Source organism: Coptis chinensis, chromosome 4, assembly GCF_015680905.1.
Source record: "Coptis chinensis isolate HL-2020 chromosome 4, ASM1568090v1, whole genome shotgun sequence".
NCBI classification, from domain to species: Eukaryota; Viridiplantae; Streptophyta; class Magnoliopsida; order Ranunculales; family Ranunculaceae; genus Coptis; species Coptis chinensis.
The window spans coordinates 100,226,463-100,251,459 of NC_141459.1; the positions used below are offsets into that span (position 1 = coordinate 100,226,463).

The 24,997-nt window shown below is 36.9% G+C and overlaps 1 protein-coding gene and 2 pseudogenes across 3 annotated transcripts; all 3 read left to right on the forward strand.

The window, feature by feature from the left end:
* Nucleotides 1-9,940: 9,940 nt before the first annotated feature.
* LOC147506218 (pentatricopeptide repeat-containing protein At4g33170-like) lies at nucleotides 9,941-12,378 on the forward strand (annotated as a pseudogene). The gene is made up of 4 exons (XR_015221130.1): nucleotides 9,941-9,948; nucleotides 9,995-10,061; nucleotides 10,188-10,226; nucleotides 10,334-12,378. The product of XR_015221130.1 is annotated as a pentatricopeptide repeat-containing protein At4g33170-like (transcript).
* Nucleotides 12,284-24,282, forward strand: LOC147506219 (transcriptional corepressor LEUNIG_HOMOLOG-like; annotated as a pseudogene). The gene is made up of 17 exons (XR_015193618.1): nucleotides 12,284-12,423; nucleotides 12,501-12,598; nucleotides 12,929-13,039; nucleotides 13,123-13,414; nucleotides 13,515-13,591; nucleotides 13,711-13,819; nucleotides 14,657-14,706; nucleotides 14,789-15,103; nucleotides 15,344-15,399; nucleotides 16,413-16,539; nucleotides 16,616-16,725; nucleotides 16,937-17,086; nucleotides 20,585-20,657; nucleotides 22,003-22,097; nucleotides 22,186-22,247; nucleotides 22,368-22,433; nucleotides 22,537-24,282. The product of XR_015193618.1 is annotated as a transcriptional corepressor LEUNIG_HOMOLOG-like (transcript).
* On the forward strand, nucleotides 22,949-23,536 carry LOC147506220 (pentatricopeptide repeat-containing protein At5g66500, mitochondrial-like). The gene is made up of 2 exons (XM_086605715.1): nucleotides 22,949-23,252; nucleotides 23,406-23,536. Exons 1-2 carry the CDS (start codon nucleotides 22,949-22,951, stop codon nucleotides 23,534-23,536), a joined length of 435 nt encoding a protein of 144 aa, XP_086461841.1.
* Nucleotides 24,283-24,997: the final 715 nt, after the last annotated feature.

Here is a 24,997-nt window from a genome sequence, read left to right on the forward strand (position 1 = left end):
TTCATTGGAACGGTTTTGGGAAAACCGCGTGGGCTATATGGCGCGGTTTATCCAAAACCGCGTCATTTGATGTCGAGAATTTGATGTTGCTCCTAAATTTGCTTGGTGTTTTTTTGGTTTGGTGTTTTTTTGGTTCAAAATTTTGGTGTTTTTTTTGTTGCTCTGCTAAAGATGCTCTTAGCATTGAGAAGCTAGCCAAACAAATTTTATATATTAGAGTTTCTCTGAAAATAAAAGTAATGTCCATGTATGTGAAAGTTTGATTAGCATGCGGCATGCAGGCAAAGGTAAATGAGGCTTTGTCTCTCACGCTGACCCGCATCCTCATCTTTCTTTGCTATCATATAATCCCTTATGGTAATTCGGTTTGAGCTGCTAGATGTTGTTAGAAAAATGATTTGCTCAAATTCATTTGAGATATGAATTAGTAATTTGTCTCCCAAGTTATCCCACATTGAGATGAAATGAGTTTCTCTTGAAATAGTACGTAAAGTGAGAAAAAGCCTCTTGAGAGCAACGAACAGTAAAGCCTCTTGAGAACAACGAACAACGAAGGTTCGTTGAATTTGTGAGTGTATCTTCTTTAGTGAATATAATTTGTTTATGCTTTTTGGTTTTCAGGAATAACAAAGTGGGTTTCTATTTCGAATAGAGAAATGACAACACCACCGTGTTCTCCTATTCATCTTTGTTCCTATTTCATTTGCTTTACCTACTAGTTCGTTGAATGGTATGAACATTTTGGTCCCTGATGATGACCTTATGTTCGTAGAAGTGGAACTCAACAACTACGGGTGTCTACTAGCAATGGTGGATACTGGTTCAACTCATACGTTAATCTCTGAGTATGTATTCGAGGCTATTGGATTGAAACTCGCAGAATGTACAGGCTCTATGAGAGGCTTGAACCTAGAATTCGAACCGGTGAAAGGACTCGCTTTGGAAGTTGACATTAAGATGCACAACTGGAGAGGAAAGGTGGACCTGATGGTAGCTCGCTTAGACCATTTTCAAGTCATTCTTGGAATGGACTTCTTGAAAGCAAACAAGGTGGTGGTAATGCCACACTTGGAGGGAATTATGATCCAAGATTCCGAGAATCCTTGCTTCATTCCAGATGTTAGGAATGGCTGGTGCTAAAAGGGTTCTAAAAATATTGTATTATTTGTAAGATGTATCGCTTTTACTATTATTGCCAAATAGTGCCAATAAAGAAGATTGTTTAAGATATTGTTCTCAGAAGCATACTTATAAGCAAAATTGAGGTCTTAGAAGTGTTTCGACACTATATGAATGATATGTGACATTCTTTAACAAGACGCCTCACTTGCTAAACATATATCTAAATGGTTTTCCAATTTATTGACTTTGTCATGAGAAATTGGGAAAATGTGGGGGATTATGAATCTCCTTGAATTAATTAATTCAAAATTGGAAATTTGTTGAAGCATTACTTAAAAGACATCAAATGTGGTGTTTTACTCTAGGAGAGATGCATAAATTTCTTGGAAATCCTCAAAGCAAACGTGCATATCAAGGTCCACTATGGAATCAGAATTCATAGCGTTGGACAAGGCTAAAGAAGAAGCAGAGTGGCTTCGAAATTTCTTAGAGGATATTCCAAACTGGGTTCAACTCGCAAGCGCAGTGTATACACCGCGATGATGTAATCAAGCTCTTGGTAGAGCCGCAGTAGCATGTATAACGGGAAGTCTCGACACATACGTCGTAGACATAATACCGTTAGACAATTGCTCTCAAATGGAGTTATCTCAATTGACTATGTAAGGTCAAAAGATAACATTGCGGATCCACTTACAAAAGGTTTAACAAGAGAGAAAGTAGAAAGATTATCAAGGGGAATGGGCTTAAAGCCTTTGAGATAATCAACCAAGAGTCATCATAATGGAAAAACCAACCTAGTTGACTGGAGATCCCAAGATCTAGGTTCAATGGGCCAACTGAATTATGTTTGTGACTCAGTTAGCACTGGAGAGTAATATTATACTCTAACCCATTCCTATATAAGGCGATGATCATATCCGCCGTGAAAACCGTGATAAGTCAAGCTTTTAATGATTTACTATATCTTGGAAAGTTATGTTATCCAAGTGGAGTATTGCAGGATACTCTTTATAGAAATCACCTATGTTAGTGTGAAGTGGGGCCGCTTCTATGAGAATTTTAAAGGCAAATGTCTCAAAAGCACTATCTGAAGCCAAGAAGTGTTCAAGGCCAAAATGAACACAAACGTGAGAACTAACAGTATTCGAGAAGGTATTGCATGAAGATGATTGTCTAGGTTTATACAAACGGCTGACAGTTCAAGGACATTAATTGAAGTCTACTGATCGTCCAATCAAATCCGATCGTCTTTCACTAAGGCAAGTTCAAGGCCTCCCATGCTACTTGACCTGATGCGGTATCTCTTCATTTGTAAAGGAACAGAAATCCGATGTTTATGATAGAAGAAGCCAAATTTTCATTCATGTGGGGGATTGTTAGAAAAATGATTTGCTCAAATTCATTTGAGATATGAATGAGTAATTTGTCTCCCAAGTTATCCCACATTGAGATGAAATGGGTTTCTCTTGAAACAATACGTAAAGTGAAAAAAACTTTTTCGAAATGGTGCACTGGTTCGAAACAGTGCATTATGCCAAAAGGTGCGACCTTTCGAAATATGCACTGGTTCGAAACAGTGCATCATGTCGAAAAGGTGTGACCTTTCGAAATAGGCACTGGTTCGAAACAGTGCTTTATGCCGAAATGGTGTCTTTTCGAAACATGTGACTTTTCAAAGAGTTGCTTACTTTTTCCCAAGAGTCACTGTGTTGTTTCGAAAAGGCACCACTCACCTATAAATAGTGGATGAATTTAGAGAGAAAAAAACACCAGATCACACAGAGTTCTGATCTTTCTCTTCTCCCCATGTTCTTAGCTAAATACTATGTTGTGTTCGCTGAGTCTATAGAATTGAAGTGCTAGCTTTCTATAGAAGGAAATCCGTTCTATCTTGGGAGATAGTTTCCCATCAACCTTCAAGCACCGTGAGGGGGAAAATCTGTCTTAAGGACATAGTCAATCTTCACTAGGCTCGATTTAATAATTGGTAAATTAAGTTCATCAGTTGAACTAAAGGTTTGTTCACGATATATTTGTTATATCAATTTGATTTTCTTGTTTACTTAGCAATAAGTATATTTTTGGAATAAGTTTCATACAGATTCCACATTATTTTTTGTTTTGTGGATTAGGGACATGGCATTGTTGGATATTTGATCGCGTTGTTGTCCAACCAACTTAACCAATTGTGGAAAATATCATCAATCCTTGCAGCAATTGCAATCCCTTTATGGTATAACTCTCTCTCTCTCTCTCTCTCTCTCTCTCTCTCTCTCTCTCTCTCTCTCTCTCTGTTATGCGTGTGTGCGTGCGTGACCCTCCTCCCCTCCCCAACACACACACACACACAAACTTGTACATTTATACTGCTTTATTTTTGCATAATTTATCTGTGAGGCACAATTCTCTGCCCAAGCCATCTAAGGGGGTAGAAATTGTCACTCTCTTTCTTAGTTTCTGTGCTCATCCATAATTGCTGATATAAAGAGTATAAGACGGAAGCATTGGTTTGAAGTTAAATTACTAGTGTTTTTTCAGTCTGTAGTGCAGTTTGACATGAAACCTACTAGATTGTTTATGGCGGTATCTCTGAAATATATGGTAATGTGTTAGTTGTTGGGGATTATATCAATACCAATCGATTCCCCCACTACACAGATAACTTGTATGAACATACTTCAACTCCAGACAAATTCTAAATATCACCAACTACTTATACTAACATGCCCAACTCGCTAAACAACTATCAACAACAAATAATAATGTAAAGCAGTAAAGGCAAACTATAAAACAAAGATTTACTGTGGTTCGGCCAATGATGCCTACTTCCACAAGAGCCAGTTCTTTATAAAGTGGGAATAAAGATTACAATCTCTCCTTTCAGTCTCTCACCTTACTAGATCACTCTTATCTCTTTACAGGGTTGTATCTCTGTAAAGGTTATCTCTCTCTTTGTTTTAGTATGGATTCCAATCCTTCTGACTTGGTTAGGTTTTCCAAAGCCTTGATTTTGGTTTTTATATCCAAAAACCAAATTTCAGCTCATTCTTACATAGCGAACCCAAAAAATTAGACACATGCGTAGGTGCTTCATTTTAAGCTACGCCAAAACACTGGAGCCATGAGTGCGGGTTCATCCGAATGCGGTGGTAGCGTCAAACATCGGAGTCACTGGCCCGCCAGTCCTTTGCAGCATGTCGCTCGAACACCGGACTGATTCCAAAACGAAAGCCAGTGCGTCGCTCGAAGCCTTGATCGCCTCTCGACATATCCATGCAGAATCAGCTCCGTTTCTCTCCTCATGTGAGGGATAACTCCAACATTAGTAACTTTGGTTGAGATACTGTGTAACAAAAAAAGTCAGTGAATATCAAATTCTTTATATTTTAAAGAAGGTAAAATGTTAAGTTCCAGTTGTTTCTTATAGTTGCATATTAGGGGTCGTGTGGTGATTTTGAGGTTTGATATAGAGAGCAAAGAAGAGAGGAGAAAATTAAGAGAAGAAGAATGTGAGTCTCAACAAATGTCAAATGTTGGTCCACATACTTGCAACAGAGCAATAGGGAAATTTCATGTTTACATTACTCCCACTCGGTTAAGTACTTCAATGAATGACTTAGTCAATTTGGCATTTTGATTCTGTGTTAAGTGGAGACACAAAACAAAGAAGGATGTCTTATAATATGGAAGGAATATATGTACATAGGCATTCGTCAAACATGCATTTGACTCCATGAGTGATGATACGTAATGAATCAAATCAGGTGTCCCTTATTCAGATTGTATATGCTCGAGATAGAGACACAATTTAAAGGAGATTCATCCACAATCAGGTTTTGCATTTGCATACTTTTTTATTATGTATGTGTGTTTGATAGCTCTCTGCTCTCTCTTGTATTAAGGAATTAACTATTTTCTATTGCAGATGCTGCATCTGTATTAAGGATGGGAAGAAGCGCATAGATTGTAAGTTTATAGGAAACATTAAAGGAAACCATAGCTAGAATAAGTGTATTTCAAGAAATTAAAAGCATTTTGAGGGCGCTGTGTTGTCTTTCACTTAAGGTTTTATTTGATTCACACGTCCACATGCAAAACAGCTGACCTGTAAATAGACAAAATCTCCAATATTAAGTTGAGTCCCAGGAATTATTTTCAAGTTTTATTATAAAAAAAAAACATGTTTTAGTCCCACATCGTATTTTTATACAGTGTTTATTACGTATTTATTAAGTTTGATGCTAGATACAATTGCTGAGGACTCGGGTCACTCGAGTGGAAACCCACTCCCCGACGAGGCATCCCACCCACCTACCGCCCCACTTCCTGCTGAGGACTTGACCGGGGAAACACGACCCCTCACTGAGGCTGAACCCCCCCTGTCATCGAGGCACTTCCACCCCCTTCTCGGTGAAGGGGCTCCGCCCAATTTTTTTAACTTTTTCAAATGGTTTTTTCTTACCAAAGTTAACATGAAAACTCAATGTGTTGTGTGATTCTTGGCCAATATGCGGCTGTCTGGTTTAATGTAAGACATTCAGTGGTACGAGTTTCTCTTCTGTTTAGCTCAACTCTGAATTTTGCAGAATTATTAGTTCAAGTGCAGATACATTCCGGGGACAACTAAAATCTGTTGCTTTCTTTTCCAAAGAGTTCCTTCAGTTTTCTATGTTTACTTGTAGACCTAGTGCTATGTTCTCAATCCTATGTTTGTGTAGCATCAATTATTTGCTTCCTTTATATTGGTGTGTAGGATTATTTCGAGAAATTTGAACATTTTTAGGTAAAATTTTAAAACAGTATAAAACATTTCTCTCCTTTTGTGTTCCTTCTGATAATATGAAGTTCATCAAAGGGCAAAACAAAAAGTTGTAGACGTGAGGGCAGATGGGAACTAATGGCTATTAGGCTTATTCAGCGAAAGGGTGGATGAAGTAGCCTTGATAGGTGGCGTGGTGCATGTACAAGTTTGAAAGAAGAAACTTAGGTTCAAATTCAAGTCTACTTGGTTTTTGTTGTAAACTAAGTGACTGCTTTTTCGATGTTAAGTGTACTTATCTAAACTTAAATTTTAGGATTGGGTGGATATGGAAAGTATATATGCATCATTCTGTCTATATTCTTGATTTTTACATGTAAGTTACACCCCGCTTCAAGTTCAGGATATAAATGCATAAGAGCTACCTATGTTATATACAGTCCCTTTCAAGATTGTGCGTGTGCACACATGTAGATATTCGATATCTTTCGCGTTGCAATGGTAGTCCTCCACGTCAGAAATCAAGGGCAATTAGTACATGTACAGCCATGCTGAATTCCATTTAGAACTTTGTAAAGCTTCTCCCCGGGTCGTGTTTATGTAATCTCATCATATCCATTGTTAGTCTCAAAAGTACCTTCCAAAATGTCCACTAAGATGTGTCCCATATATGTGAGTTGTGACAATTTTAAGGCTCTGAAAGGAGTCTCAGTAGGGGTTCTTTTATAAACCTTAAGATAAGTAGTTGTGCTATATTTGGAGTAGCCTCCTATTACACTGTTAGACTTGGAGAATAAGTACAATTGTGTACACTATGGCGAACTGTGCGTAACTCATATGTCATACACTCATACCCCTTGGTGAAGTTGTTCTCTGTTTAACATATATTTTGTTGCATTTATACATGATCCTCAAAGGCTATGCTGCTAGCACACTGTTTGGTGTACAAAAAGGTTGTTTTCCATATATGTAAGCTTTCATGCTTATGAATAAGGGTTTCAAAGTGTTATTTCAAACGAAAAGTGTATAGTGCAGGAAGAAGTGGCTAGCGAGGACATTGTTGAAATTCTTGAAGTTTTCGTGGTAAATAGTTGAAAATCTATGCATAGGCAAGTAAGGGTGTAAGATCAAAGGAATGATTTTTCAGCCTTTGTAATTTACAATCTTTGAGACTTATTGCCGCTTTTCAAAAATTTGATATTTTTAGTGTTAGCCTATGTATTCCTATAGTGTGATATATAGGAAACCACGGATAATGGAAAGCCATTGGAAATAAGTATAACATTTTATTTTATCTGTCATACTTCCTTTGTAATTTTATGTGTGTGTAATTGTATTGGTCATAATTATCTTCTACACTAGGTGTAGTCGCATTGGGTGTCTGATTGACAGCTCTTTCTTAATATTTACAAACGACAATAGAACTATTTGTTGGGATACAATCACGGATGGTTGGTTTTGACTGGCATTCAATTGTTGTTGCTTCATTTTTGGTTGTGTTGTTCTTCCATTTGTAAAGATATATGGAGAGTACGTCTCTGAAAGTGAGTATTTCTGGCAAAGAATAGGTACATTTATCTATGCTAGGAATGATTGGAAAATTTTAAATGTGAAATAGGCGGATGATGGACTTTTTTAAATGCAAATCAATGAAGCTAAATTAATTTGCAAATTAAATATCTGTTTCCCTCATTCATTATCTAATTGTTTTATCGATTTCTCCTTTGCCCACCATGTTCTTCTTCATCTAAATGTCTTACCAGAGTAGTGACTTTGGATAGATTAAAATGCAGGAGATATGGATGGTTTTTTAATTGATAGCAACTAATTTGTGTAGCTTTGTTTGGCATTAAGAGGATTTGAACCAAAATTTTGCTTATGTCCTGAATCGAGTTTTTGTGTTTCTCTTTGTAAGTTGTTGTTGATTGTCAATGTGTGTGCGTGCAACAATTGATGAAATAATATGACAAAAGGGACAACTCTTTGTTGGTATGGTGTGATATGCAGTGCAACAAATTTGAGTAAACTTATGTTCACAAAATGAATGAGAAAAATAATACAATCTAATTCAGGAAAAAAATATATAGTTTTAGAGTGATACAGTGATTACATTTTTGTTTGAAGAAAGTCCTCACTGAAAAGTGATTCTGTTTCTTTGGAGTAGTTAGCTATTTTTGACATTGTGGGTACTGTTTTTTAGGTTCTGTTTGGACTTTGGAATTGCATGAAAATGTTAACGTTCTATTTCAGTTCAACAAGTATAATGCATGTCAGCATGTGTTAACTGAAAATATTCATATTCATATAAGTTTTTGCATTTGGAACTCTGTTGTTTGAAGTTCTATTACCCATATTCACCATATCCAATATGGTTTACTATGTTTTTAGCTTATGAATTGAACTGATATAAGGTTTCTACAATGTAGCCTGCCAAGTGTCAAAGCTAGAAAAGAAGATTGTAGATCAATTACTCAGTATTGCCTCTTTATTATGGTGCAAACAAAGAGGTATGTCCCATTTTCTCCATATGAGCATTTGTTTTTTTTTAAAGAGCTAATATGAGGTTGTTATTGATTATTGAAACTTGTTCTCAGTATGAGGGTGCTATGGGATATCTGTTTATTTTCTTCTACTGAATATAAGTTTATTCTGTATGAGAAATAAGGATTGTGTGTATACACACCAAGAGTATGTTATAAATCCTTTTTAGCCTTTTTTCTAGGACTTAGATTTGGTTATTATCTAACTTGACTGACCTCATTTGATTTTAGTTTTGAATAAATGAAAAATCTAAGTCTGTAACTTTCCGTTGTCTATACGTATATGGTATATATCCTAAATGAATTATTGAAATCCACTAATACCTGGATGTAAGCATTTAGCTACGATTCTGGAGTCTTACATGCTTAGAGTAGATTCAAACCTAAGCAACCTGTATGCCGTCTACCACTAAGCTAAGGAAGATTTTCCCGAGATTGCAAATAGTAGTACTTGTGCATTCATCCAGAAGAAAAGAGTGAGGAATTTTTTCAGAGACTACTAGCAGTATGAGTAATGGTTCACAGCTTGGTTGTGTGGCTCTATTCACATTGCACACTAGACCAAGACTGCCCAGCCCCAGTCCTGCATTGAGTCCTTTCCTTTCTACAGTTTCAGAAAGAACTTGATTTGCACCAGAATCAACAAGAAATTCAAAAATTAGATAATTGGCGTAAGGGGGATAAAAGCTAATTTGTACCAGGATAAGCTGGAAATGAGAACACTGATGGATATCTAAAGGGAAATGAGACTGAGGTGTACGATCCCGTTGATTGATATCTGTATGTTGATTCTATGTATCATCTCTAAACCATCACGCTTGAAGAGCTTACAGTCGATTACTAAGAAATAATAATAGCCTAATAGCCATTTTAGAATGAGATTATAAACGCTCTTACAATCTAAAAGGTAAACTAGTAGTACTTATTCTGTTTTACCATACTAGGAAAGAAGTGAATCATATGGAAGGGGACTCCGGTTACTTAATTTTCGATGAGTGAAAATATATGAGGCACGTGAAGTTGAATGTTCCACTGGACATCTAATTATTTTCGTTTAAAGAACAGATTAAGAAGACTGTATCACTTGCTAAATCCACTGAAGTAACTATATAGCAGGGTGAGATAGGGAGTAATTTGCATGTCTTTTTCCAAGTATCCTGTTCACACACAATTTCCATCCATTGGCGCGTTAATTTTTTATCAGTTTTTGTTTTCAGAAAAACTATATCTAATGGGTGAAAGCTGCACAGAGCCAAAGATCCTTGACATGTTTTTGTGAAATAGTTTAAAATTATGTGCATGTTGTTATGTCTTGTCTTCCGGCTACCTGATGCACTTTATTACCATAGTATGCCTGACCAAATATGTAATATTAGTATTATTACAGATGAAGAGTATCTAAGTGCTTCGCCTTCATCAATCCCAAAGCATACAAAGCTTATGTCCACTTGTTTACTTTGCCATCAATTTCTTCTTCCAAAGGTTTATTTCAGTTACTCTAGTTTCAGTTTGCAATATGGCTTGGTTGGTTTTTCATATCTTTGCATGCTATGTCTTGACTGATGAGCAGGGGAGAACCAGAAAGAAATATTAGAGCTAGTTTAACTCTGTGTCCTGAGCAGTCCTGTCAAGTTCAGGTAGTTTCTTCTTTGTTTTCTTTATTTATCTTGGATCTAAATATTGTGCCGTGTTTCATCTATTTAAAGTAGACTCTGATTAGTAAAATTTATATCAGATGTTGAGTTTAATACTATTGTTTCAAGGGAAAATTAACTGCTCCAGAAAGAAACCTGCGTGCAAAGGTATTTCCCTGATTTCTCTTTTGTATATTACTCCTTATCATTTTTTACTACGCTTATCAAGATTACAATACTCAAAATTTAGGATTGGTATTCTTGATGGCAGGTAGGAGAATTCATTGATGTCAAACGATCCACGGTGTACCCACGCGCAACTTATTAAAACTGCAAACAACGATCTCTCACTCATCAACAATCTCATCACCTCGTATTCCAAATCAAATCTCTTATCTGACGCTTTACGTCTCTTTCGTCAAATTCCATCACCCAATGTTGTAACATGGACGGCGCTGATTTCTTCATACACAAACACCGCCTTCTCATTTCATCACTTCATTTCCATGCTCCGTTACCCTAAACTCCCCAACGAGCGTACCTTTGCATCTCTCTTCAAAACCTGATCTCTCTTTCTTCGCTACCTTTTGGTCTTCAACTTCATTCCTTTTCTCTTAAACTTTGTCTCTCTCACTTACCATTCACTGGTTCTGCTTTGGTTCATTTTATTCAAAATGCCGTCTCCCCAATGATGCTGTCAAGGCATTTCATGAAATTCCTGACAGAGATGAAGTTAGTTTTTTCTGCTATAATTGTTGGTCTTGCACAAAATTCTCAGCCAATCCATGCGTTATCCCTTTTGCTGATATGGTGTCTAGTAATGTTGGATCTACTATGTATAGTGTGTCAGGTGCGCCGTGCTGCTGCTCACCTTGCTGCACTTGAACAATGTAGGATAATTCATGCCCATGCTTTTGTTGCTGGCCATACTGAGGTTGTTGTAGGGACTGCATTGGTTGATGGGTATGGAAAGTCGGGTACTGTTTCGGATCTTGCGCGTCGAGTGTTTGATGAGATGTTAAGTAACATGAATATCATTGGGTGGAATGCTATAATGGCAGCTTATGCTAACAAGGGGATGTGAATTCAGCAATTGAATTGTTTGATGGGATGAAACAAAGAGGATTTGTTGCTGATGAACTTAGTTTCCTTGCGATTTTGACTGCTTGTAGGAATGCAGGTTTGGTTCTTGAAGCTGAGAAATGGCTTAATTGTATGATTTCAGACTATGAGGTGGAACCTGGACTTGAGCATTATACCTGTGTGGTGGGTGCACTGGCTCGAGCTGGAAGACTAAGAGATGCCGAACGATTAACCAAGACAATGCCGTTCACGCCTGATGCTGCAGTGTGCAGATTGTTACTCTCGGCGTGTGCAATCCATGGTGAAACGAAAATGGCTTCCGAAATGGCTCAGAAATTATTAGAGAAAAATTCACAAGATGATTCAGCTTATGTCATCCTTGCGAATGTCCATGCGGCTTCGAAGAGTTGGGACAAGGTGGCTGATGTCAGGAAGATGATGAAAGTGGGAAGAGTGAGGAAGGAAATTGGGCGGAGTTGGATTGAAGTACGTGGAGAGGTCCACGAGTTTTTTTCTAGGGATACGAGGCATGAAAGAACCAAGGAAGTATATGACAAGTTGGAAGAGTTAATGGAAGCAATACGGAAGTTGGGTTACAAGGAGGTATCGGATGCAATGTTGCATAACATGGATGTGGCAGAAAATAGCAAGGCACTCTGGTATCATAGTGAGAAGTTGGCTGTGGCCTTTGGGGTTGTTAGTGGTGCTGCACCTCCAGGGAAGCCCCTGAGGGTGGTAAAGAATCTAAGGATATGTAAGGATTGTCACGAGGCGTTGAAATACATGAGCATAGTGATAGAGAGGGAAATTCTTGTAAGGGATGTGAACAGATACCACAGATTCATGCATGGGAGTTGCACATGTGGTGATCATTGGTGATTATATTGACTGAGTGTAGAACACTACCACAAAATGTTTCAAAGACATACATGAAGATCGGAAACAACACTACTATAGAATCTTACATTGACATACATGAATATCAATGAAAGCACCAGTGGAAGATGTTTACTTCAGTGTGAAGGTCCCAGAAAGACTGGACGGAATTGATGCCAGAATTTATTCAGTGCATGCCTTGATTGCAGACCCAGTCACATAGCAAACCTGATTCATTTGGCAACCCCGGTAGTAAAATTTATATAAGGTGTTGAGTTTAATACTATTGTTTCAAGGGAAAATTAACTGCTCCCGAAAGAAACCTGCGTGCAATAAATTGAGAATAGTTTTTTTGTGGGAATTGAGAGTAAATTATGGCACAGAGTAATTGGGTAGCAGATAAGATGTATGTTCAATTTTGTTACTGGTTTAATTACTTTTTATGTTGAATTCTTGTTTTGAAATTATATTTCTTTTAGCCAGGCTTGATGTGTATATTTATGATTACTTGTTGAAAATAAATCTTCATAATTCGGCAAAGGCTTTCATGACCCAAGGGAAAGTAGCCATGGATCCAGTAGGTAATAAACGACATCCTTTCTCTGCCCTCTGAATTTTAAGTAATAGTGGATATTGGGTTAGTGTCTTTTTTGCTAATGGAATTATATTGGAGGTTTTTATGGAAATTTTAACATGCAATTGATATCAGCCATGAACATACAATATTTTATGAGGTTTATGATTTTAACTGTTTTCCATTTTAATGGTTTTTGCATGGAAAGTGGTCTTGTAGTAATAGTATTTCAAAATTTCTTAGGAATGAATTGATTGCTTATGTGAGTAGCTAATAGAATGAAGTTTGAGCATATTAGGGCAAGCTTTTGATAATGAAACCTTGTGTTGATATGCAGCGATTGATGCTCCTGTAGGGTTTCTTTTTGAATGGTGGTCTGTCTTTTGGGACATCTTTATTGCAAGGACGAACGAGAAACATTCTGAGAATGCTGCAGCTTTATATAGAGGTACGTGAAATCAGTATCGAGTCATCCATTAGTTTCCAGAGTGTGTCTCTTACTTGATTCATAAATTCTCTATGGAGGGACAGACACAACAAATCAAGTCAAGAGAGCATCACCAACAGCTCCAGATGCCGCAAATGCAAATCATGCAGCAACATCATGCTCTGCAGCGAAGGGATGGTAATCATCCTTCAATTGGTGGGCCTGGAAGTGCTATTAATGCTGAAGGAATGATTGGGGGTTCTACAGCCAGTGTATTGGCAGCAAAAATGTATGGAGAACACATGAAACATTTGCACTCAATGGAATCAGAAGCATCGCCACAACTTATGGATGCTAGTAGAAATGCCCTTTTGAAATCAGCAACCAACCATCCAGGGTAATCTCTTTCGTCACAGTTTTTACTTGCTTTGCTTGAGTACTTCGGTGCGCACCCCCCGGATATGCGACTTGATCATCGTTTGCCCTTCATGACACTGCCAGTTGGTTCAAGGTAATCCAGGAAGTGTCTCCACAGCATTGCAGCAAATTCAGGCAAGAACACAGCCAGCCACTGTAAGTACTTGAACTACAATGTCTTTTCCATTATTATTTTTTTTGTTTTTTTGCCTGTTAATTTTTTGTTTTTGCTTGGGTTAGATTGCATTCACTTACATGTTTCCAAACGACTGTAGGACATCAAGACCGAAGTTAACATGAGCGTCACTCAAAGATCTTTGCCTATGGATCCATCTACAATTTATGGACAGGTTATGCAATCAAAATCCGGAATGGTCAGTGCAGGTAGACTTTTCCAAGATCTCCCACTGTTAATCTTTTCACATGCATCTACATAGAGTCTATTGCTTCTTTTTGCAATTCTTGAAGAAAGTTGTGAGCCAACTTTGTGACCAGTTAGAATTGAGAGAGTGAGCTTTTTGGAGATTTCATGTATGATTCTGTCTGAACAGAAGCCCCTGTGGGAGAAGTAGTTGATGGCCCAAAATGATCTATTGAAGCGGTATTTGTCCACTTGGTTATTGAAACTTAGATCAAGATTGTTAGGTTATAAAGCTTACGTTGAGGAAACCTTGGAGAAGGTTGGATGTCACTTTGGAGATAAGACATTAGAGTTCCCCTTGATCTGTCCTTTGTCCTTGGCATGTTGCTAAAAAAGCCAAGTCATTGTGTGGATTTTGAGTACTACTAGTCTACTACTGCAATATGTCTTTTGTTTTTTTTTGTGAAATTTTGTTGGTTAAGGAATCTATTAAGACTGTCTTTTGAGAAAACTGATGGCAGCCTCCTTTTTTATTTTATTTTATTTTTTTTATTTTTTTATGAAAGTTAAGTTATTGTCCCTCTATAAATGATGTCCAGAGTGTATATGGTTGGCACCGAGCTTGCATATGCTTCTGGTTTTGTAACATATCATTCATCATTAGCATTGGACACATGTCTTTGCCCCTCACTATCAGGCTATTTAGAATCCGCTCAAAAGAACATACTTAGTTTGTTGACTTTTAAGAAAACAACAGAGTTTTCTGTATTATCTTTTGGTGATTAATTTTGTCTGGAACAGTTTAGTGATTTGTTTTAGTGGTGCAGTTGAATGAACATTCCCCATGTCTTTTCCTACAGGGTTGAACCAAGGTGTCGGTGGCCTTCCTTTGAAGGGTTGGCCCTTAACTGTAAGTGTAATAGTGAATTTCTTATTTTTCTCTGTTGGACACTATCTTCTTATTGCGTTTTGAATCATTCTGCATCGTGTAGGGCATTGACCAAATACGACCAACTTTAAGTGCACAAGTACAGAAGCCATATCTGCAGAACCCCATTCAGTTTCAAGTTCTCACACCTCAACAACAGCAACAGATCTTAGCACAGGCTCAGGCACAAGGCAACCTTGGCACCTCTCCTAACTACGCAGATATGGACCCTCAAAGGGTTAGGGTTTTACGTCGGGGAAACATTAATACAAAAGATGGTCAGTCTACAGGGAATGAGGGCTTTATAGGTTCTCCCATGCAATCAAGTTCACTGAAGGTTAGAGAACTTCCTCATGATCAAGCTGAATATATGATGAAGGTCAGCATTAATGACAAATTTGTGTATATGTAGAGTATGAAATTTGTTATTGAAAGACGAAATAAACAAATGAATAAGAATAAATTCAAATAACTTGAGAACGCAAAGATCAACAATGTTAAAATGGTTGACACTGAATGTTATCTTTCTAATATAAAATTTTGCTTCATATATTTTTTCATTTATATGCAGTAAGTTGCCATTGATTTTGATATGATTGCCTTTGGTGGCCCTAAGCAGATGAAGATGGCCCAAATGCAACAGTCTTCCTCTCAGCAACAAGACAGCTCCAACAGGTTAGTATAGTAATTTCAATTGTTGGTTCAGTTAACCATGTTGTTTTTTCCTTACCCTGCAAAATTTATGAACTTGTGAACGTTTTTTTAATAGATTTATCTGAACATCATGTTTAGTTGTTTTTCTTGGTCATTTTTTTAGAGTAACAAAAAAAGGAGTCAACCTTCTTCTTCTGGAGCTGCTAACAGTACTGGTACTGGGAATACAGTGGGTCCTTCACCTAATTCCTAGGTTACATTGACATGGGCACGCATGTCGGTGTCCGACACGGATACGGGGTGTCGGATACGGCGAGCAGTTTAAGATCGACACGGGGACACGGATAGGAATAATTAATTAATTTTTTAATAATTATAAATTTATTAAATTAGATGGTAAATCAGAAATTCGAGGTAAATGAAATACAATATGTGTCCGTGTGTGTCCGACACGGATACGGACACGGACACGTGGATACGTATCCGACACAGATTTTTTTCAAAATATGGTGTATCCATGTAACCTAGCCTAATTCACCTCCTTCAACTCCATCGACTCACACACCTGGTGATGGAGTGGCTATGGCAGGGAGTATGCAGCATGCAATGATATATGGTTCTGATGGAACGGGGGGGTCTGGCATCATCTTCAAATCAGCTGGTTTGTGTAAACCCTCTCCCCTGCTTCCTACTCAATTGATTGAAGTTGACAATGAACAAGTTAGTCGGTCAGAGGTTATCTCAAGCGAGGACGCGTTCTATGGAAACAGACCACGCGAGAAAATAAATATAAGGAAGACCATGTTGTAAATTCTTGTTTTAATTGGAATAAAAAGTCCTCTTTGAATAAAATAATTTAGGCGAAATTCTCCATATTTAAAATTCAATTTTTGTTTGAAGAAAACTTCTTTTATCTTGTTCCCATATGTTATGCTTTATATTGATTTGAAAATTTAATAGTATATTATTGTTAAAAACAATAGGTTATGCATTGACCCAGCTGGGATTACCACGAATTTCTTTTTAAATTGCAGGAAGAAATGGAGCTTGGTTCTTTGGATGATCATGTGGAATCCTTCCTGCAAGATGATGGAGATGGTAGGGACCTTTTTGGAACACTAAAGAGAAGCCCTGCTGAGCATAGTACAGAATCTTCGAAGGGTAATATATATGGTCTTTGTACCTAGTTTCTACTATTGCTTAGAGTAACAGTAGTTATGACTGGAACCCCTTTCAGGGTTTTCGTTTAGCGAAGTTGGTTGTATATGAACAAGCACTGGAAAAGTTGTCTGCTGTCATTTTTCATCTGGTGGAAAGTTATTGTGTAGTGCTGGGCATGAGAAGAAGGTATTTCATCGTAGGATAGTACTAATTGACTCTTTTTAACATGTGGTATCTTTCTTGCCATGCTTTTACGCCTTCAATTCCGTTCCTTAAATGAATATATCTTGTTCATGAAGTCCTTCACCATTATTTAGATGCTTGTGATTTTCCAATCAAGTTCTGAATTGTTTAAAAGCTAAAAAATGATTACTCATTTATTTTTCCATGTAACTAGACTGTTCTTTGGAATATGGACACACTGCAAACAGAGAGTACTCCTGGAGAACATGCTCTTATTATTACCGATGTTTGTTTTAGACCAAATTCAACTCAACTGGCAACATCTTCATTTGATAGAACTGTGCGACTATGGAATGCAGCAGAAGTAACAACTCTTCCTCCATTCCTCTTATAAATGCCTGTTCATATCTTAGATCTTTGTGCTTAAATCCAATAGCTGACAGATTATGGACCATTAATTATTGGGCTTGTTTCACCTGTTGAATAAATTATATTTTTGTATTGTTCTCTTAAATTTGAAGATAGAGGACCATATAAAGGCCCCATTGGTGATGCCCTAAGGAAGGGGGAATCGGATCCAAGAAAGATAGGGAATCAGATATTCCTTGAATTAAGTATTCATCCATTTCTTAATTTAACTTAGCTTAATTTAATTTAGCTGTGTTATTATTATGACAGTAAGGAGTTTAAAGAAATTAGAACGGAATGTCCACGTAGTAATTAATTAATGACTGTTTTGTTGCTTAGTTTCACATGGGTTTACTTGTTTATTTATTTCTGGAAGTAGAAGACAATTCTTGATATGGCTTTATTTGGTCTTTTGGTAGTAGCTAGTTGTGTTGCAGTAGTATGAATTGATAATTAGGTAAGTGTTATTAGTTCATGTATGAGGCCGCCATAGGCCGTTACAGGCCATTGTCAGGCCGCTTCAGGCTACAGGCCAAGCCACTTATAGGCAATATCGCCAGGGCCAATGCCAACGCCAGGCCATGCGTAACTTATTGTTTGATTTGTCGCGTAATTATATTTTAGTTAGAATAGTAATTAGCTAATATTATTTTATTAATATCGATTATTCGTTATTTTGTTCGAGAATTACGAAAATTCTTGAAAGATTAAAAGTAAAGTGACATACGATATAGATTCAAGGTAGAGAATCAGTTAGTAGACGTGACGTGACATGATTAGAACAAGAGTGAGGAACCTATACCGCCCCTTTCCTCATCGGAATGGCTTAATCCATTCCCATAGAACCTTACATCCCAATAGGAGAACTACAACTGGCTTGATCCCTAAAAAGGGTACATAGGCAGCCACCCGGCTCAGCTGCTTCTATAGGAAAATCCCTACCAATATTTTTTTATCGATGTTTACTATTGGGAATATATATTTTCATGTGTTAAGCATGATCTTAATCTCGTAGTACTTAATATCTAACAATATTTATTAACGTTGAATGTTTAAGTGTTTTCATATTTGTTAGCGTTCTATCTCAGTTCAACTAGCATTTTGTCCACTCACTCAAAATGATTTTGGACAAATTGATTGTACACTCACCAAACACATGCTGATAAGCAATTCTGGTTATGTGGTTCAAGTCATGTCTGTAACATCTATCTAGCAGTTTTGGGAGAGAGGTTATAGTTTGCGGTATGAATCATGTTAGAAGAGGACAGTTCAAAATGTTGCAGTTATAAACTTCCGAACTTCCTTTCCCCATAACTCTGGGAAGAAAAATCACTTTTATCTCCTTATTGGCCTCTCTTTCCACCATTAAGGTGGTCTGCACTGTCCTCACTGTCACTCCCTCATCATATCTTTTGGACATTGTGGGTTCTGTTTTAGCTTGGAAAGCTTGGTTTTCATTTCATACTACATGTCTCCTTCCACATTATTTTAATTTGATAATTTGCACATTCATTAAATGTATACTAAAAAAACCAAAAACACAGTTGAGTTTTGTTTTAAAAGTAATGGGGTTTCATTGTGCTTTTTTTTTATCTCTTTTGGGATTTAAACACCCAAATAAAGAGGAAACGAAAGGGGAAAACTTACAGTTTTTTTTTTGTACTACACTTAATCAGTGCTTGGTAATTATAAGCTTGTGGAAGTAAAGTTTTCCAACGTATTACACTTTTGGCACTTTTATGCAAATTATACCAAAATAAGACGTCTACTTGTGCAAATTATAAGTAGCTCAAAAGCAAACACCCCGAAAAATTGGTCCGCCAACATACAAGTTAGAATTAGTGGCAAGTGACTTATAATTAAAAGCTACTTATAGTTAATAATCAGTTGTGTGGATAACTTATTGGTTTGTGTCAATCGGTATCCTACATGCCTTATCAGTTAATGCCTTTATACAATAGATTTATGCACCTTTCCTGGTTTTTTGTTTAATTGACTTAATATAGTTTTGGTGTTTTGTTTTGAGACTTTGAATCCTTTTTAAAGATTTTTGGTTTGGGTCTTGGGTTTCATATGCCGGGATGCTAGAATAACTTAATTAAGTAGACTAAGTGCTATGTTCTCAAACCTATGTATGTGTAGCATCAATTATTTGCTTCCTTTATATTGGTGTGTAGGATTATTTTGAGGAATTTGAACGTTTTTTTTTCTCTTCCTATTAAAATTTTAAAACAATATCAAACATTTCCCTCCTTTTCCGTTCCTTCTGATATAGACAGTGAGTACATTTATCTAGCTAGGAATGATTGGAAGATTTTAAATGTGAAGTAGGTGGATGATGGACATTTTTTTAATGCAAATCAATGAAGCTAAATTAATTTCTAATATGTTTCCCCCATTCATTATCAAAGCTCTTTATTCATCTAATTGTTTTATAGACTTCTCCTTTGCCTACCATGTTCTTCTTCGTCTAAATGTCTTGCCAGAGTGGTGACTTTGGATAGATTAAAATGCAGGAGATATGGATGGATTTTTAATTGATAGCAACTAATTTGTGTAGCTTTGTTTGGCGTTAAGAGGATGTGGACCAAAATTTTGCTTATATCCCGAATCAAGTTTTCGTGTTTCTCTTTGTAAGTTGTTTTTGATTATCAATGTGTGTGTGCTTGTGTACAACAACTGATGAATTAATATGACAATAGGGACAAATCTTTGTTGGTATGGTGTGCTATGCAGTGCAACAAATTTGAGTAAACTTATGTTCACAAAATGAATGAGAAAAAATATAGTCTTATTCAGGAAAAAATATATAGTTTTAGAGTGATACGGTGATTACATTTTTGTTTGAAGAAAGTCCTTACTGAAAAATGGTTCCGTTGGTTCCGTTTCCTTGGAGTAGTTAGTTATTTTTGACATTGTGGGTACTGTTTTTATTTGGGTTCTGTTTGGACTTTGGAATTGCATGAACATGTTAACGTTCTATATCAGTTCAACTAGTATATTGCATGTCTGCATGTGTTAACTGAAAATATTCATATTCATATAAGTCTTTGCATTTGGAACTCTGTTGTTTGAAGTTCTATTGCCCATATTCACCATATCCAAAATTGTTTTGGTATTTTGTGTTGGTTTTAGAGTGATGGCCGTTGTGAATGGTGTTTACAATTTTGTTTGAAGAAAGTCCTCACTGAAAAATGGTTCAGTTAGTTATTTTGGACATTGTGGGTACTTTTTGTTTTGGCTCCGCTTGGACTTTGGAATTGCATGAACTTGTTAACGTTCTATCTTAGTTCAATAATGCATGTGTATTAACTAAAAATATTAATAGTCACATAAGTTCTTGCATTTGGAACTCTGTTGTTCAAATTTCTATTGCCCATATTCACCATATTCAATATTGTTTATTATGTATTTAGCTTATAAATTGCACTGATATAAGTTTACTACAATGTAGCCTGCCAAGTGTCAAAGCTAGAAAAGAAGATTGTAGATCATATTGCCTCTTTTATCGTAGTGCAAAAAAAGAGGTACATCCCCTTTATGAGCATTTTTTTTTTTTTAAGGAGCTAATATGAGGTTGTTATTGATTATTGAAACTTGTTCCCAGTATGAGGTTGTTATTGGATATCTGTTTATTGTCTTCTACTGAATATAAGTTGATTCTGTACGAGATTATGTGTATACACACCAAGAGTATGTTATAAATCCTTTTTAGCCTTTTCTAGGATTTAGATTTGGTTGTATCTAACTTGACTGACCCTAGTTAATCTTAGTTTTGAATAAATGAAAAATATAAGTTTGTAACTTTCCGCTATCTATATGTATATCAGTATATGGTATATATCCTAAATAAGTTATTGAAATGCACTAAATACCTGGATGTAAGCATTTAACTACAATTCTGGAATTTTACATGGTTAGAGTAGATTCAAACTTAAGCAACCTGTATGTCGTTTACCACTAAGCTAAGGAAGAATTTCCCGAGATTGCAGATAGTAATACTTGTGCATTCATCCAGAAGAAAAGAGTGAGGAATTTTTTCAGAGACTACTAACAGAATATTAGCAATGGTTCACAGCTTGGTTGTGTGGCTCTATTCACATTGCACACTAGACCAAGACTGCCCAGCCCCAGTCTTGCATTGAATCCTTTCCTTTCTACAGTTTCAAAAAGAAATTCAAATATTAGATAATTGCCTAAGGGGGATAAAAGCTCATTTGTACCAGGATAAGCTGGAACTGAGAACACTGATGGATATCTAAAGGGAAATGAGATGGAGGTGTACGATCCCGTTGATTGATATCCGTATGTTGATTCTATGTATCATCTCTAAACCATCATGCTTGAAGGTCTTACAGTCGATTACTCGGAAATAATGATAGCCTAATAGCCATTCTAGAATGAGATTATTCACGATCTTACAATCTAAAAGGTAAACTAGTAGTAGTTATTCTGTTTTACCATACTAGCAAAGAAGTGAATCATATGGAAGGGGACTCCGGTTACTTAATTTTCGATCAGTGAAAATAAAAGAGGCACGTGAATTAAATGTTCCACTGGCCATCTAATTATTTTCGTTTAAAGACAGATTAAGAAGACTCCATCACTTGCTAAATCCAATGAAGTAAATAACGGGGTGAGATAGGAGTAATTTGCATGTCTTTTTCCAAGTATCCTGTTCAGAGTGCGTTAACTTTTATCAGTTTTTGTTTTCAGAAAAACTATATCTGATGGGTGAAAGCTGAACATAGCCAAGATCCCTGGCGTGTTTTTGTGCAATAGTCTAAAATTATGTGCATGTTGTTATGTCTCCTGATGCACTTCATTACCATAGTATGCCTGAGCAAATATGTAATATTAGTATTATTACAGATGATGAGTATCTAAGTGCTTCTCCTCCATCAATCCCGAAGCATACAAAGCTTATGTCCGCTCGTTTATTTTGCCATCAATTTCTTCTTCCAAAGGTTTATTTCGGTTACTCTAGTTTCAGTTTGCAATATGGCTTGGTTGATTTTTCATATCTTTACATGCTATGTCTTGATTAATGAGCAGGGGAGAACCAGAAAGATATATTAAAACTAGTTTAACTTTTCATCCTCAAGCACTCCTTGCAGGTAGTTTCTTTTTCTTTTCTTTAGTTATCTTGGATCTAAATTTGCTGCTGTGTTTCATCTATTTAAAGCAGGATGCAACTGTGTTAAATTTTAGACTGTGATTAGTAAAAGTTATATCAGGTGTTGAGTTTAGTACTATTATTTCAACGGAAAATTGACTGCTCCAAAAGAAACCTGAGTGTAAAGGTATTTCCCTGATTTCTTTTTTGTATATTACTCCTTATCATTTTCTACTGCACTTATCAAGATTACGATACTTAAAATTTGGGATTGATATTCTTAATGGCAGGTAGAGTTTGACGAGGAAGGAGAATTCATTGATGTCAAACGATCCACAGTGTACCGACACGCAACTTATTAAAAATGAAAGATCTCTCACTCATCAACAACCTCCTCACCTCGTATTCCAAATCAAATCTCTTATCTGACGCTTTACGTCTCTTTCGTCAAATTCCATCACCCAATGTTGTAACATGGACGGCTCTGATTTCTTCAACAAACACCGTCTTCTCATTTCATCACTACATTTCCATGCTCCGTTACCCTAAACTCCCCAACGAGCGTACCTTAGCGTCTCTACTCAAAACCTGTGCATCTCTTTCTTCGCTAACTTTTGGTCTTCAACTTCATTCCTTTTCTCTTAAACTTTGTCTCTCTCACTTACCCTTCACTGGTTCTGCTTTGGTTCATTTTTATTCAAAATGCCGTCTTTCCAAGATGCTGTCAAGGCGTTCAATGAAATTGCTGAAAGAGATGAAGTTTGTTATTCTGCTATAATTGTTGGTCTTGCACAAAATTCTCAGCCAACCCGTGCGTTATCCCTTTTTGCTGATATGGTGTCTAGTAATGTTGGATCTACTATGTATAGTGTGTCAGGCACGCTTCGTGCTGCTGCTGACCTTGCTGCACTTGAACAATGTAGGATAATTCATGCCCATGCTTTTGTTGCTGGCCATACTGAGGTTGTTGTAGGGACTGCATTGGTTGATGGGTATGGAAAGTCGGGTACTGTTTCAGATGCGTTGAGTGTTTGATGAGATGTTAAGTAACATGAATATCATTGGGTGGAATGCTATAATGGCAGCATATGCGCAACAAGGGAATATGAATTCAGTGAGAATTGTTTCCTTGCGATTTTGACTGCTTGTAGGAATGCAGGTTTGGTTGTTGAAGCTGAGAAATGGCCTATTTGTATGATTTCAGACTATGAGGTGGAGCCTGGACTTGAGCATTATACTTGTGTGGTGGGTGCACTGGCTCGAGCTGGAAGACTAAGAGATGCCGAATGATTAACCAAGACAATGCCGTTCATGCCTGATGCGGCAGTGTGCAGATTGTTACTCTTGGCGTGTGCAATCCATGGCGAAACAGAAATGGCTTCCGAAATGACTCAGAAATTATTAGAGAAGAATTCACGAGATGATTTAGTTTATGCCATCCTTGCGATTGTCCATGCGGCTTCGAAGAGTTGGGACAAGGTGGCTGATGTCAGGAAGATGATGAAAGTGGGAAGAGTGAGGAAGGAAATTGGGCAGAGTTGGATTGAAGTACTTGGAAAGGTCCACGAGTTTTTTTCTAGGGATACGGGGCTTGAAAGAACTAAGGAAGTATATGACAAATTGGAGGAACTAATGGAAGCGATGTGGAAGTTGGGATACAAGGAGGTATCGGATGCATTGTTGCATAACAAGGATGTGGCAGATGACAGGAAGACGCTCTGGTATCATAGTGAGAAGTAGGCTGTGGCCTTTGGGGTTGTTAGTGGTGCTGCATCTCAAGGGAAAGGCCCTGAGGGTGGTAAAAAAATCTAGGGATATGTAAGGATTGTCACTAGGCTTTGAAATACATGAGCATAGTGATAAAATGGGAAATTCTCGTAAGGGATGTGAACAGATACCACAGATTCATGCATGGGAGTTGCACATGTGGTGAGTATTGGTGATTATGTTGGCTGAGCCGCTGAGTGTGGCTCATTTGTATTTTTTCTTTTGTCAAGGAATACATTTTTAATGTGATGGGCTTCTCCTTACCTCCAGTTTTCCGTATTAACATTTTAGCATTTGCAATCCTGGAAATTCAATGCTATTTCCAGTTGGAAGTAAAAGCTATGATCAATGATCAGTGTAAGAACTAAGAACTGTAACATAGGCCATATCATTTTAAGGGTCTGGATCCACTGATCTTGTCCAATCAATACTGATGGGAAAAAAAATGTAAAATGTAATTTTTTATACTTTTAAATGACTGCTCCAAAGGAAGGATTCATCTAAAATAAACAACTTCTGATGATTAATATAGATAAAAGAAAACAAAAAGAAAAGGCTAGAATCGAGGAAGAATAGCAAAATAAACAATGTGCCCCATTATTTCGGGGACATGAAAGTAACAAAGCCCAATAAAACCCTTCATTTTGAAGCCCATCCCAAATCCAACAGACAAATATAAACCCTCCCCTTGGTTTTTTTCTTCATTCCACTAAACCCTCACTCTCAATCAAGCCCAGGGATGGAGCCAAGATTCTGAGTCAGGGGTGCGAGATTATATGCACACCCCACCCCACTCAAAAAGTATGCAATTTTTTTTTTTTTTTTTTTTTTTGTCAGAAGGTCTAAATAATAAAGATTAATAAAAGTATGTATTTATTTCAATTCACAAAACTAGAGTGCGTTGACTACTAAGAATTTGATATGGACTAATGAAGTTAACTACTTAATCACTTAAGTCATTAAATTAATTGATATTACTATATC

What these genes read in the sequence shown, in the direction of transcription:
- LOC147506220 (XM_086605715.1), top strand. Translation starts at nt 22,949, where the DNA reads ATGCCGTCTTTCCAAGATGCTGTCAAGGCGTTCAATGAAATTGCTGAA. An exon ending in TGATGGGTATGGAAAGTCGG is followed by an intron (nt 23,253 to 23,405) that starts GTACTGTTTCAG and finishes GTAGGAATGCAG; the next exon opens with GTTTGGTTGTTGAAGCTGAG.